The following is a 15,029-nucleotide window of genomic DNA, read 5'->3' on the forward strand; positions in this document are numbered from 1 at the left end:
TTTAGCGCCCAATTAGGTGGACATTATTTGGTGGTCACGGACGGTTACTGCCATGCATGATGTTGTGGGGGAGAGCGAGCGGCGAAATGTTGTCGTTCCCTGTTCTCCACTTGAGGGAAATTCCAACCGAAGTTGCAGAGCCCAAAGCAGTGCTCCACACGATCACAGATCGACGCGTCGTAAGCTGTGGCTGATACCTCCGGCGCCAGACGCTAAAAACTACGGTGGTTGTCCCGGCTGCCGTCATAGGGCCTATTTGAGGAGCTTTTTCTAACTAAAGCTTTTTTCAAAAACTGCTTTTGTCATAAGATATCTCAAACGGTCCACAGCTTCTGAGAATATGGAGAAGCTGGGTTTAGAATCTTTTTCAGATTCTCAGAAGCTGGCTATCAAGCAGCTGTTTCTCAGAATCTAAAACTGTCACGCACTGTATATACCATTTGTTCGGTTTTCTTCGGTGACACATGCTGGGATGCGATAATGTGATCTTATCAGGTGGTCGCATTGTCTTCTAGTAGAAGACAGAGATGCGGTCACTGTGCACTAGGTGCGCATCCCCCATGTCCTCTCGGTGGTGATGTCAGGCAGGGTTTGTTGGATGTCATGTGTCACTGATCAAAACCAACAACGACAGTACGTTTGCTTACTGTTTTCTTGTCCCTAACACATGGAGGTTCCTGGTATTTTTATTTCTGTTTATGTTTATAAGTCAATATTTCAATCTCCGATCTTAAATTTGAAGCTCATTTAGGGTTTCTTTTATCAAAGTTTATTTTCTAATCTTGTCTTTTAGGTCGCTAAGAAAACATGTATAAAAGTTTTATTCGTAAATTATTTTTCATTTGTAAACATATTGTTTGGCTTTTTTCATAAAAAAAAATCAAACAACCCTAGAATATGTACCCATCAGTCATTGGTTTAATGATTGACAAAATAGGTCGCTAGCTGATATTTTTAGGACCTAAGAATAAAACATACCCCATCCATTCTTGAATGTTACCTAGTGCCAACCCTAGTTGGAAGCAACTAGATTTGGTAGTCCTTGACATCCGGATAGCGTAATTTGGATGACTGACCTCTGCACTGGCTAGACCATTGGAGGGAAGTGGAGGTGAGAGAAGAGGGTAGACATTCATCACTCGAGTCACCACTATCGCCCCAACACCACCATGGGGAGGTGGAGGAGCTAGGAAGATTGGATCAGAGAGGAGAGGTATCAGAGGATGGGCGGTAGAGGAGGGATGCGTTGGAGGGAAGAATGAGGCCGAATGGAGGAATAGAGAGGAATAGGGTGAGTTTAAGGAGAGTCAGGAGGTTGATAATTAAAAGCTAGTCAGCTCCACTGACTTCGTTGGAGCTTATTATAGGTCATAACTCTTCAGTCAGCTCGAATAACTTCGCTGGAGTTTAATATACGTGTTGGTTCTTTAGCCAGCTCCAATAATCTTCTTGGAGTTTATTATATGTGTATGTTTCTTTGATTGACTCCAATGACTTCGCTTGTATGATCCGTTTATCTACTAGTACGAGTTTATCTATAGAACCGACTCCTATAGTACTTAAGGTGCTGATTCTATACATTTCCATGTTTGAGAGGTAGGAAGCAGTCAATAGGTGACAGTGTAAAATCGACACCTATGAGCTTTCACCTATTAGGAATTTTGTAGCAGTGGCTCTCAATTTGTCCGTGTAGATGGATCGTCGCTTGATGCTAAAGACATCCGTCTTATCGATGCATGATTTCCTTCTAGAGTCTTCTACACTGCAAGATTGCGCGATGTACCCTTTTATCAATGTACTTAATTAGATCGATCGAGCTCTTTAGGGTGTTGGAGACAACATAGGAATTGGTTTTCAGCTGTGCCTAGCATCTAACCCTCTTATATTTGTACTAATTAGACTAAGGGGTAATTTAGATAGGATTAGTTTGAAATGCTAGCTACCCATCATAATATAGGTCATATGTCCCAAGAGATATAAATATTTCTATGATTCAAATTTTATACCATACAATATAAACATTTCTAAATTGATTCCCATTATCTGAATCATTCCAATAATTCGGGAGTGCAATCAAATGTTTAGAAAGTGAATCTAACCAATTAAAAATTAATTACTGAATTAACTTAAATTTTTTGATGTATTCTTAATCTATACTAAGTAACTGATTATATTTTGGAGCGGAGGTAGTTTATGGATGCTGCGATAAACAAATGCAGGGTCCTAACAAGCTCTAGATACATAGGACATGCTCTATCTAGAATATGGATATTATTACTGGCATGCGACACAAGAACAACTACAAGATGCCAAAATGATACAAATAAGGTGGTGGTTAAATTGAGAAAATTTTTGGAAGAAGTGTCATGTCAAATGTTTGACCGGATGTCGGAAGGGGTTTTCGGATACGAATGAAAAAACGAATTTCACGGCTAGCTTAGAAACCGCGAGACGAATTTTTTGAGCCTAATTAATCCGTCATTAACACATGTTGGTTACTGTAGCACTTATGACTAATCATGGACTAATTAGTCTTAAAATATTCGTCTCAAGATTTTTTTGATAACTGTGTAATTAGTTTTTTGATTCATCTATGTTTAATGCTTTATTTAGATGTCCAAAAATTCGATGCGATGTTTTTAGAAATTTTTTTTGAAACTAAACTAAGACCTAAAATCACCAACAAACCCATTAAATGAGCACGTACACATGCATGTGAGCGTGGCGGACGCATCAACCCCATGCTTTGACACTATGAAAGATATACATGCTTCTCCCAAGTCTCTCCAGAAATGAAATAGTACTAACATCTTCCGTCGACGTCTTTGGCCCGACGTAGCGGCGATCCTTATCTGCTCAAACTTTAGGGAGCTATACTAGATAGCTCTATCAAGTGCGTTAAAAAAAATTCCATCCATTGACTACTAACTCCTAATACATATAAGAATCTTACTACCTCTGGCTTAAAGAATAATCTATTTTTTACTGTTTATGTTCAAAGTTTAACCATCTATCTTATTTAAAAAATATAATTAGTATTTTTTATTGTTAGATAACAAATATAAATAATACTTAATGAATATTTTTAATTATTTTTTGAAATAAAACAAAAGATCAAAAATCGGACACAGAAATTCACGGATGCACTTAAATTGAGACAGAGGTACTATTATATCATAATCTAATTATTTATGATACAATGTACTATGTACTAGTTCTCTCACCAATCACTTTTTTATTAAAAAAATATTTCTATTTTACTCCATTTATCCTTATACATTGCTTACTTATTAAGGAATTATCATAATCTTTTCTTCTTAAAATTAATCACCGTTAAATAATTTAAATACTTATATTTAAGAAAGGACGAAGTAATATTCATTGTCCGAGCTCTCTGTCGGCCATCATGTATATATATTGTCATTACTCAAATCCATTCTCTCTTACTTAGAAAACTAGATTTTAATTTCAGCAAAACAGAATATGGCTATAATTCCTGTGCGACCCATTGACACAGATACGCCGAGGACTCGCCATTTTCTTAATAAAATGAAAGGGGGGCATCTTTTCGCTTGTTTAAAGGAAAAGGCCAAACACCATATTTATAAATAGAAAATAATTGATGAATAAAAAATCATATATATATAGAGAGAAGCTACGGTGAGTTGTAACTCACGGGCTGCTCCGTGAGTCGGGGTCTAAAAACATATCAAATCACCTCTAAATTTCGATTTATATGGCTCACTGGATTCTTTGTATCAAAATCTTGTAGCACGCAAATTTTTTTCATTTTGGAGATTTTTAAGTATTTTTCTATATGTTTAAAATTTAAATTTTGGCCTCAAGCATAAACAAAAGCGAAAATACGAGGGTGCAATACAACGCCACGGCTACATACTTTTAATAAAAAATAGTTCATATACATTTGTTTCAATTCCTCAATTGTTTGGCTCCAAAATGAAACAAACTACTGCAAGCAAGGAAAATGCACTGCTAGCTTTTTTTTGGGCAAGAGGGCGCTTGTTTGACTTTTTTTTTTGGAAACCCAAATGACATATTTACAAATAAAAAATAATTTGTGAACAAAATTTTTATATACGTATTCTTAGGAATATAAAAATCAAGACTGGAATATAAACATCAGCGGAAAAACTTCAAAATTAACGATAAATTTAAGCTTGAAAATTTAAATTTTAGCTTATATGAGATTGTAAGTCTATGGCTACTTAAAATCAACGTAGCTGTAATAATTGCACCTCTGTCTGACATTCCCTCGGCCTATACTATATGTATCTAAAATACCAGTGTATTTCTATAATAGCCTGCTCCCAACTCTTAAAATTGACATATAGTTTAATAGCCTCGTCGTTTCATTTTTGTGTCGAAGAAGTGTCTACGACGTATCAAATAATTCAATTAGTTATTTTACGTATTTAATTTTTTATAGATGTTCGATGCGTCAAAAATATATTGATATCGGATACATCATATGACCCCAATACGCACTTTTTTTTTTTGAAGTATCGGTGATTCCCGACACTGTTGGGGCCACTAGCAAACTGGTTGTAGAGAACTCGAGATCAACAATACCAGCACCACTGCGACAGCAACAACTGAATTGTTTACTGCTCCATCACTAACGCCGGCCACGGTACCGATGAGCACCTGTACTCCATCGATCCGGCCGTGCGGGGCTGTCAATATGAGCAAGTTCAATAGTAGGTTAATTACTGGTTCTAATTCATCTATAATTGATCTAATATTTAATTTATATAATAATTACTTACAAAACATATACTATCGTGTTCTACATGTCATACACACATTGAGTCTTAGAGTCTATATTGTAACTGACTATAAATCTAGAGCTCACCGTTTTTTCTCCTATTTTCTTAAAATATATTTATAGCAGGCTTATAGTCTGCTATTGTACATGCTCTAAGAGCGTTCTCAACAAGACTGGGTCAGCTAGCTATTTAGTTGTACACGTCAGCATATATGAAGGAAAGAGAAGATGCACAAAAAATCGAACCAGCGACTCTCCTAGCTAGCTCATCTCGCACACAACACGATACACTAAATATGTTTTCTATTTGTGTATAGAAGTATAAATAGCTATTAATGTAGATAGCTCTTTGTGCTGCTGGCTATTTTATCCATGACGTGGGTATCTCCTAGCTAGTAGCTAGTTAGGAGTATTGTGGACGCCCTGAGATGGTCGATCGTTCCGCCGCCTGTATGCAGATACTACCCTTAATTTCCAGATTCCAATGCTGCTACTGGCATGCCCCCGGCCACCGGCCACCGGCCACCGCCCAAGTAGGAGAGGCACCCTGACCACCGGATTATCTATCTTCGCCGGTGGCCGCCGCGCGCCGACGTGCAGACGTCCGAGCGCCGCCAGACACTCCCGCAACCGGGACTCCGGGACGTACACATGCACGCGCGCCCAGACAAAGGTACGCCGGCGACCATGGCTAGCAGAGGCAGCGAGGGCCGGGTTGGAGATTGACGGCCGCGGTCAAGGTTTCACCCCTGTGCCACCCTTATGAGCGAGAGCAACTCGATCGTACGAACGAGGGGAATGTCTAGCTAGATTGAGTCCTTAATGTCCATTTTGGTTGTATCACGCCATGTACTACGTACGTACAAGGTAAAGTAAGATCGACACGATTAGCTAGCTGCTTGCAGCACGTTTAGATACCTTTGAAACTGTATCCTGCAACTGCTGTTTTTCAGTAGATGTTATGGGGTATATTGGCTAGCTAACAAACAGTGTCAAAAGGAGGAGTAATTGAGTAAGCTTTGGTCATGATTATGGAGTGGCACTTGTTTGGTACGTGCAAGCTCGCTAGGTAGGCTAGGGGGAAGAAAGCTAACTCCATGTACAGTATAGAAGACGAGGGAGAAAGAAACCTAGCTACGACGCCACGATGTCTGGTCCTTTTAGCTACATGACACCTAAAAAGGACCAGATGGTGTACATATGAACACGGGTAGGGTCAGCTAGCTGCACTGCCGGTACCGTGGGCGAGCTAGCACACACAGATAGTTTGGTCATGCAGTCATACCTATTAATTCCGTTGAACTAAAATTTCCCTCGTAATTGAAGTTTTATTCTAGTGCTAGTTCACCCCAGTACAAATTAATAGAGATCAAAATCTCCGGTGACACGTATATACTACTAGTAGATACAAGTACTGTACTATACATAGGAGTAACAGATCGACCACTAATCAGGTACTGCAAGACAGACTGAAATAATTGACAGTTCAGTATCAACAGGATCGATCAGAGATTCGGAGTATTTAGGAGTAAGTATCAACGAAAGGACAAATGGGAGAACATGGATGACCGGTAATGCCATCCTGTAGCGAGCAGCATTAATGTTGTTAATGCCTGGGCTGTACGTTGTGCGCATGCAGCGCGATTGCTAGGTAGCAGAAGGATTTGCATGCCATCCAATCGAGGCATAAAAGCAAGCAGAGGCCGCTAAAATGGATCTTGGCCACAAGCTAGCTACTCGTAGAGAGGATGCCGTGCAGGGCTTGAGGTTTGTGTAGGAGCATGTCTTTTGTCGGCCACTTTGGTTTTTGGGTACGATTCGTTGACCCCTACATCGACATGGCTCGGGTTGGCAGCATGCAACGTGCGTGATGGCCAGTTTGATCCTCATGTAGTATAAAGAAAGAAAAATGCATGCATGCATCCGGTTTGTTTTCTAACAAGTTCAGGAGAAATTAATACTGCTGGCTAGTGGCTACTACGTCTGAAATACTCCACTGGTGATCAGATCAGCTACTTTAGGTGCATGCATGTGATATGAACTAGCAAATGGCTGCAAGAGAAAAATACTACTACCGGGGAAGAACAGGAGATATATGTAGGTGCAGCAGTTATCCTAGATACTTGAAAGCACGCAAGCATAACGCAAGAGAATAAAAACTAAGCCAAGAGTGCATCATTTCAGGTAACAGAGTTCCCCCTGAAAGACCCTAACACACAGGCACACACATGTAGATACAATACACGCACATACGTATATGCACATCGATTAAACTAGCTAGATAGCTAACGAGTCTATATTCTAAGTGGCAACTAGTACTGGGTGACGGCATGGTGACCTAAACAAGAGCTAACTAACACAAGACGTCCTTGAGCAGCTTGTACCTGCGGCCGGCCGCCTTGGCCCCTCGCCGCCCGCTTTCCTGGTCGCCGGCGCTGGCCTTGCTGCCCCTCCCGGCGGAGGAGCTCGACGTCGTGGACGACTCCTGGCTGCCGGCGCCCTGCAGCTTCGTCCCAGCCGCCGACGAGTACCTCGCCTTCCCGGCGACGTCGCCGAGGCACCAGTCGCACATGTCGGAGCCGGCCGAGGCGGGCGCCGCGTCGCCGTAGTAGTTCGTGCAGTAGCTGCATGCGCCGCACAAGTTCATCAACACACACGCATGCACGGTGCTCGCTACTATTAGACTTCATATATACTATCAATCAGAGAGGAAGAGAGTACTAGTAGAGTACACGGTTCGTTACGTACGAGTGCTGGAAGCGGTAGCGGCAGCGCGCGCACTGGAAGAGCTTGTCGGGGAAGCCCACGTCGCCGCACATGGCGCAGACGGTGCCGGAGCCAGCCATGGCCGGAGACTCGCCCGCGCGTCGGTCGTAGAGCACCCGCGGTAGGTTGAGTAGGGGAGGTCGGGAGAGGGAGGAACGGCGATGCGAGCGGATGGGAATGGAGGAGATGGCCAAGGTAGGACTACTACGAGTGGGGTTATTAAATATGAGAGAGATATCTAGAGAGAGAGAGGGGTGTACGTGCGTGCATGCGAAGAGAGAAAAAGCGGAGATGCAGGGGGGACGCGACAACCTTAAAAATCAGCGACCAGGGAGGGGATGAGTACGTACACGTCGATCTCAACGCAGGATTGATGGAAATCTCTCTGGGTCTGGGAGGTGGTATTGGTAAATCCGAATGGCTGTATCCACGCGATGGTCGCGATCAAAGAAACTAGCGGATATGCGAGCTAGCCAAGCCAGCAATGCGTTCATTGGCGCGCGGAGCTTTAATTTGACATACTCCTGGGAGAGGATATTACAGGAGGAGAACAAAAGCGCGGCAAAGAAATCGCCGGCCGGCACTGGACCGATGGTGCGTGCGTGAAACGCACCCATGCATTGTCCAGGTCTGTGTCAGGCGAAACCGTGCACGCCGTCCTCGACCCGCCGCACGTACGTGCACACACGATGATGAGTCTCGGTTAAGTCGGTTCCTCGCGTTACGCTTTCACGTAAGGTCATCGAGAAAAAGACATCCCAAAGATCAGAAGAGGACTAGTATAATTATATAACTACGTGGGGTTTCCTAGCTCTCGATCATATCTTTTCGGTAACCACGTACGATTTGACACAGAATCATGTAGAGCAAGAGATCAAGTACTAATTCCCCTTCACCTTTTCTGTGGACTGTGGGTAGCTAGACCGAAGAGAGGCCGGCCCGGGTGCATATATATCAGCGGACAGAGGAAGGCACATGCCGTTTCGCCTGATCCGCTCTGGTACGCCTTACCTGTGTGCGCCGGCTGTGTGCGATGATGATATACTAGTATATTGGAGGAATTCCCGGACGTCGGCGATGCAAATCAGCTAGCTCCAGATTTACGTTCAGAAGGGAAGAACCAGCTGCGCGCTGCTGGAGTCGCGGGGTTTGATAGATTAGCGGAACGCGCGCTCACATGCATGCACCGATGCACGGTGCGCGCAGAAGGCGATACCCCTGCAGCGACGGCGAATTGGCGATATCTCGATCGATGTATGTAGCGGCTGCGCGGCTACCCCACTGGCTGGGCTACCTAGCTAGCTAGGGTAGTCTGTAGATCGTGGTCGGCCAGCAAGACGATTGGCCTAGCTTGCAAGCGACAATCGGATGCATGTACTGCAATTAACGGGCGTAGATATACACGCTATTGGACAAACAAGTACCCCGCATTACGTGGCACGTCACTTTTTTGGGTTATACTACGTACGTAGGCACCTGCGTACGTACATACGTGGGCGCGCACAAGCCGTACGCGACATTATTGCCGGACGTAGTACTGTGGATCCTTGTCCCGAACCACGTCGACGGTCGACGTCCTAGACAGGGGGAGGGATATTACGCATGGTCCCCGTGTGCCTAAAAACGGGGAGCTAGCTCCTGTTTTCAGATCCTTTAGGTTCGACGAAGCTAGACAGATTATTTCAGAATTGAAACCTGTCTTGAAAGATAACCAGAAGTACATAGTCTAATTAGCCGGCTTACTTATCTCGATCTAATTAAAAGCTAGTGCCATCCAGCTTTTCTCATGCCATAGGCCCGATGATACACCGAATTAACAAGGCATTGAAAAGGAAAGCATATTAAGGGCGAATTTGGAGGGGGTGATCCAAGGCGTAATTAGGTGGCAACGTGCGGTCATGATTGTGGCGATGGAAAAAGCGAGGGGAAGATGGTAGCCCAAAGCGGATGGACATGGGCAGGGAGAGATCAGCAGGGGCAGTGGGGGCGGGCAGGGAAAGCTATAGCTAGTGTGGCTGTACGTGCGCAAGTACCAGGACCACCACTGCCGCTGCCGCTGGCCAGTTCCCACAATAAACAGCAGAGAGAAAAAGAAAGGAAAGGGGAAAAAAAAGGGGGAGGAGAGGGAGGGAGGGGAGGGGCTACCCGGGCCGGGGGCGCGATCATATCATATCATCACGGACCTGACTCAGCGTGGCGATGGCCGCTCCGATCCGATCCTGCTCCTGCCGCTGCTGCTGCCTGTTTGGATTTATTTCCCTTTCTTGCGGGCACGACAGCCACGCCGGTCGGCTGGCCCCCGTGCCGTGCCATGCCCGTGCTCCCCAGTCGCCGCCGCAGGAATGGAGTTGGATCGATTGATGGGGGGATACACACATACGATGCGCTCGCTCACCCTCGCAGTGCAGCGCGCAGCAGCCGCCGCGCCTCTCTGCTATACTTATCTCGTGGCAGGATCCTCTGCACTGCTCACCACCCACTGTCGCCGCAGCGCGCAGTGGCCGAGTCTTCGGCTGGCTCGGTCCGTCGATCGTGTCCTGGACCTCTTGGTACCGGCTGCAAAATGCAAAGCTGTTCCATCTCGTTATGTGAATCCATCCAATCGAGATACTACATAGACTTGCAATCGCAGTGCCAAACGGCTGTAGCTTTACTGTACTAGCCTGCCAGAGGATAACGATATGCCGGTATTCCTTTCGTCTACTATAGAGTAGCACTAGTAAATAAATAAATAAATAAATAAATAAACAAACAAACAAGAATAAATACTGCGAAGCCAGCGTGATCATTGAATTTGCGGATGCTAGTACTAGTACATTCAAGTTCTTTTTTCTGACTTGAAGTGTTGGGGACTTGCTGTTTACCCAACAGTTTGTGGAGCCAAGGAGAGAAATTTTATTGAAAGTCACTAGCAAAATCTTGCGTGTCATTAAAATGATTATAATTTTTTAACAAGATAAATTAATATATGATATGTCACTACACGATCATGTAAGATTAAATTTGTTCTGTGCTAGCTAAAAGATATTATTGGGAATACACATATACCAATCAAATTTTAATTTGTTATTTTTTTATAACCTATACATGTCGAATTTAGATACGCATGTTTGTAGCATGATATATTACGTTATCTTGTCGTTTTTTTATTTTTCTGTATAACTATCTTTAGATGACAGGTAAAACCAACAGGATATCCGCTAGAGGGATTAAAGTCTATTTTCGGAAGTATACAGGATATTAGGATATAATAAAAATGACATCATTCTGCAGATTTATCGAAGTACCGAGAGTTTAACTTGCTAGCTAGCGCTAAATGCCAAAAAAAAAAGAGAGGCAATTCGAACACATTCATGATAAACTAATATTAATCCTCATCCAAGAAAAACAATAGGGCTAATAATCTTGATCCTGTTAAACATGCACGCACGAGCTACAATGTTCAAGTATCCGCAGGCATGAATAATATATTGTGGATTTGTGGTTAATTTGAATGGAACCTTAACCATACTTTCAGACATGTTAAAGCTTAGCCTCTTTGCAACTTTTAAATGATTCATTCATGTCGGCACAAGCCTTTCTTCAGAAAATATCAACTGACTTTGTCCATTATGAGTTTATTCAGAAATATATAAAGGATACCAGTGGAGTCATAATATCACTCCACGAAATCAAGTGTCACGCAAAGGTTTGTACCCAACAGCAGATCATCTATAAACCAGCAGTGAGTGCGATAAAATAATCTTCGTTTGATCTCCAGACTTTCGTAAACTAACCTTGGATGGCTTTTAAGACTCGAAGTGTGGAATCAGTGCATCACTGTCCATGGGACAACAAGTCGCAGATGACCACACATGGCAGGGTCATGGGGCGTCCTTTTTCACATGGGGAGCCTTTGCATTCTAACCTTTGAAGTGGCACCAGTACTTGGTCAGGGAGGGCCTGCTATTACAAAAGAATTGCTTCATTACTAAGTTCTTGCCCTAACAAAATATCTCAAGGTAAAGGAATGGTGCCCAAACAAACAAAAGCAGACTAAGAAAATAATTCCATGCTGGTTATAGAGCTGATGAGCCAATGAGTTCGCACGTAGCTTACACAAACTGCCCAACACCACACAGTGTAGTCTGGCCCAGGGCCATGGTCCAACCTGTCCTCCTAAAGCCTCACCATGCTGTTCGACTGCGACTTAGAACCTGCAGTAGTCCAGTACTAAGGAAGCAATTATCAGACTGGACACTTGAAACAAGCTTTTGAAAAGAAAAATTGCCATTCAGTTCAACAGTAGGACCAGAACGACAGCGTTTCAAAAGTATTTTGCTTCAGCGCTTCTGTTCAGACCTGGAATATGTAGTAGTAGTGAACTAGTGAAGTTCAATCAATCCATCATATAGAGCCTTTTTACTTACCTTTCTTAAATGGACGAATCAACCACAGCAAGCATGATGGCAAAAATTAACTCCAGACGAGTAGCAGAGAACCTGATATAGAGCAGAATTTTCCCAAATAAAGAAACGAGCAAACATTGTAATCATGAAAAAACAGATACGGCAAATTGAATTCTCTCACCAATGCCCAACAAATCCTGCCAGCACTCCACCGGGGCAATAGAAGGATAAAGCCCAATCCCAGCAAAAAGCTTATCTGATTTCCAGTCATCAATCGGTAGAAAGAATAAAACATAACACTATCTGAAACCCATAGAATTAGATATGATGGGTAAATGGTTGCAGAAACTGAATCTAATATTTCCTATCATTAAGCTTGCAACACACAATGCTGCTTTTCCTTAAAGAAAGGTTGGATTTGATCTCATTGACTCCCCAGTATAAAAAGAAAAAGGGACCCTGATACGGATAAAGCAAGACCATAAATTACTATCTTAAATAGATCATGGCATTCATTGACATGATTTGCAGAGAACTTGCTTCAATGTGAAAAACTACTGCTTAAAGCTGAAACCAACATGCAAAACAATACTAACCAAACAAACCAAAACTGTCAACAATTCCATCATGGCTCTTGATATGGTGGGGGCATAACAATATGCTGTCTAGTTCACTAGTTCACCCTGATGGACAACCTATTTCATATGTCAAAAGAAACAAGCAAGTTTGTGTTCTTTAACGTAGGGAAACCTAAGTATAATTTAAGAGGCTTTCTATAGTCCTTAAAAAGGTATCAGAGGTCTTATATTTTCTAATGTAAAACTTTTATGTACTTTCTTAATGACCGTAAAATTTCTCATAATTTAAACTATCCAATTCCTTGGAAGAAGAACCTTGCTGCACATGTATCATATCAAAATTACCATATTATTCCTGGAGGATATAGTACTGTCTAGGAAAAGAAATACCACAGTAAGACGGATAACACTTTGCTGGGAAATTATAATGCTCTGACAATCTTCTTATATTCTCTAAGACACATCACACGAGTGCTGATGCACTCAATCAACTTTGAACTTTGAACTATTCATTCCATGAATATGGAGCACGTTCAACAACTAAATAGTCCCCTCTTATGTCCTTTGCTACACGGATTTCATTGTCCAAATAGACGGTGTCAAACCTGAAAAATAGAGGCACATAAATTATGTATCCACAGCAAAAACTGAAACAGATTTGATAAGCTGAAAATATATCAAAGGAGTTTTTTACCATCATTGAGAAGGTACCAAATTTTCAGTATAAAATTTATCATGTTAAAGACTAATATAGGCATTCTAAATTTTCAGCTTTGCAGGAAATCCTGCTTGAGTAGAGTACCAGTGGTAATTAAGAAGCTAAAATAAAGAAAATTCTCATCACGGCATTCTTCATGGTGGGATGGGGGTTTTAACGACATTCTTCCATTTGCCAACATGAGCACCTTAATTTCACTCTTTCATTTCTTAGATTTTTGGCTGTTTTATCACAATAAATTGACCACTGTTTCCATGAGTGTAATCTAAACAATCTAACCTAAACTATATTTACCTAATTGATACCCATCATGTTCACCTTCCTCCATTTGCATATAGTGGTTTTTACTCAGGGTGGATACTGACAGCAAGCTCCTAAAAACAATTAGTACGACGCTACAATAGCAGGCAGTTGAGATGGGAAACATTCCAGCATTCCTTGCAGGTAGATGCGCTCTCTACTGACCAGCTGATAAAACAAAGATAGCATCCCTAAAACTGGAGGTGTTGTCCCTTGCTCAATGTACTTATAATTATTATTTGAATAAAAGGGTGTCACAAGATAGATAATGGTTTGGCTGTGTGCCTGTGTATATCCATATGTGATTTCAACTCATCATCTAAAAGAGATAGACAATGCTTTGGCCATCTAATAACAACAAGAAAAATACTAGTAAATTGCTGGTTATGCGATGGTTATAGAATCGACTCATAATTTGATAACCACAATATAAATCACCAACTGCTAGAAACAATTACATTTCTTCAAAATTGTTCAAACAATGCATTGATTCAATTAATTGGCTCAAGATTTGATGAACATGATATAATCACGAAATGCTAGCAACGGTTTATCAAATCAAATTGTTCAAGTGCTTCAAGATACTATTTCAAGTGAATCGAATGCTGCTACTAACTGTTTGAATATCTTCCACTCACCATCCTTTCCCAAAGGGCGGAAAAGGGACCTCCCAATTGTTCCCTCTCAACACAGCGCGCGTAAACCTGCAACACGCAAACAGAAAATAGAGCAATCAGCAGTTGCTCCAATCACCACAAGCTCAACAAATGGTGATGGGTTTTTCTTTCTTTCTTTCTGAAAGAACAACGTATGATGATGTTAAGCCTAGACAAAAAGAAGAAGCATGCCTAAAATTGACTCGTTGGGGCGGCTGAATCTCGATGGAGCCGTTAACGACGAACGCGCCGGCGGGCGGGAAGGTGATCACGTTGTTGAGAGCACCACCGGGGACGTCGATTACCTGGAGCACATCGCCGGCGGCGGTGCGGAAGAAGGGGGCGTTGCGAACGATGAAGAGCTGCTCCTGCTCGGTGGTCCAGAGGAGGCGCCACGTACCGGAAAGCTTGTCGGCGTCGGAGACGGTGTCTGCTCCGGGCGCGGAGGCGGCGAGGGCGTCGATGCAGGAGACGATGTCCGGGAGGCGGGCGGGGTCGGACTGGGTGTCCAGGCCACGGCGTTGGTCGGCGATGAGGCGGAGGAGATCATCCTTCGCTGGCGGAGGGCGCGGGGCGCGGGAGGGGAAGAGGCCGCGGAGGAAGCCGGCGGCGGCAGGGGGCGGCGCGGGAGCGAGGCGTCGGTTGCCGCGCGGGAGCGGCGCGAGAATTTGCGCGGCTGCGTGCGAGTGGGAGACCAGTGGCGCCATGGGCGAGGATTTGGTTTGGGTGGTGGTGGCGGGGGACGGGAAGGAAGGGGGAGGCGAGCTCGCAGCCTTTTCGTTGTTTCCCGAGCATTTTGGGCCGGTCTGATGGGCTGGCCTCACTGAGGCCCATTTA

At 43.3% G+C, this 15,029-nt stretch overlaps 2 protein-coding genes across 3 annotated transcripts; both read right to left on the reverse strand.

Annotated features, from left to right (window-relative positions):
• Positions 1 to 4,432: 4,432 nt before the first annotated feature.
• Positions 4,433 to 7,931, reverse strand: LOC102712986. Of its 2 annotated transcripts, XM_015836430.2 has the most exons (3): positions 7,535 to 7,931; positions 7,171 to 7,410; positions 4,433 to 4,694 (listed from the first exon to the last, which is right to left on the reverse strand). In XM_015836430.2, the coding sequence occupies exons 1-3, from the start codon at positions 7,630 to 7,632 to the stop codon at positions 4,637 to 4,639; spliced, it is 396 nt and encodes a 131-aa protein (XP_015691916.1). In that variant the 5' UTR covers positions 7,633 to 7,931; the 3' UTR covers positions 4,433 to 4,636. The 2 variants fall into 2 exon arrangements, with proteins under 2 accessions (XP_015691916.1, XP_006652613.1); XM_006652550.3 differs by lacking the exon at positions 4,433 to 4,694 and having other exon boundaries at positions 6,965 to 7,410.
• A 4,939-nt stretch (positions 7,932 to 12,870) lies between these two features.
• LOC102703679 (probable plastid-lipid-associated protein 11, chloroplastic) lies at positions 12,871 to 14,926 on the reverse strand. Its single transcript, XM_015836048.2, has 3 exons — positions 14,385 to 14,926; positions 14,175 to 14,240; positions 12,871 to 13,123 (listed from the first exon to the last, which is right to left on the reverse strand). Exons 1-3 carry the CDS (start codon positions 14,897 to 14,899, stop codon positions 13,024 to 13,026), a joined length of 681 nt encoding a protein of 226 aa, XP_015691534.2. The 5' UTR covers positions 14,900 to 14,926; the 3' UTR covers positions 12,871 to 13,023.
• Positions 14,927 to 15,029: the final 103 nt, after the last annotated feature.

This window comes from Oryza brachyantha, chromosome 4, assembly GCF_000231095.2.
Source record: "Oryza brachyantha chromosome 4, ObraRS2, whole genome shotgun sequence".
NCBI classification, from domain to species: domain Eukaryota; kingdom Viridiplantae; phylum Streptophyta; class Magnoliopsida; order Poales; family Poaceae; genus Oryza; species Oryza brachyantha.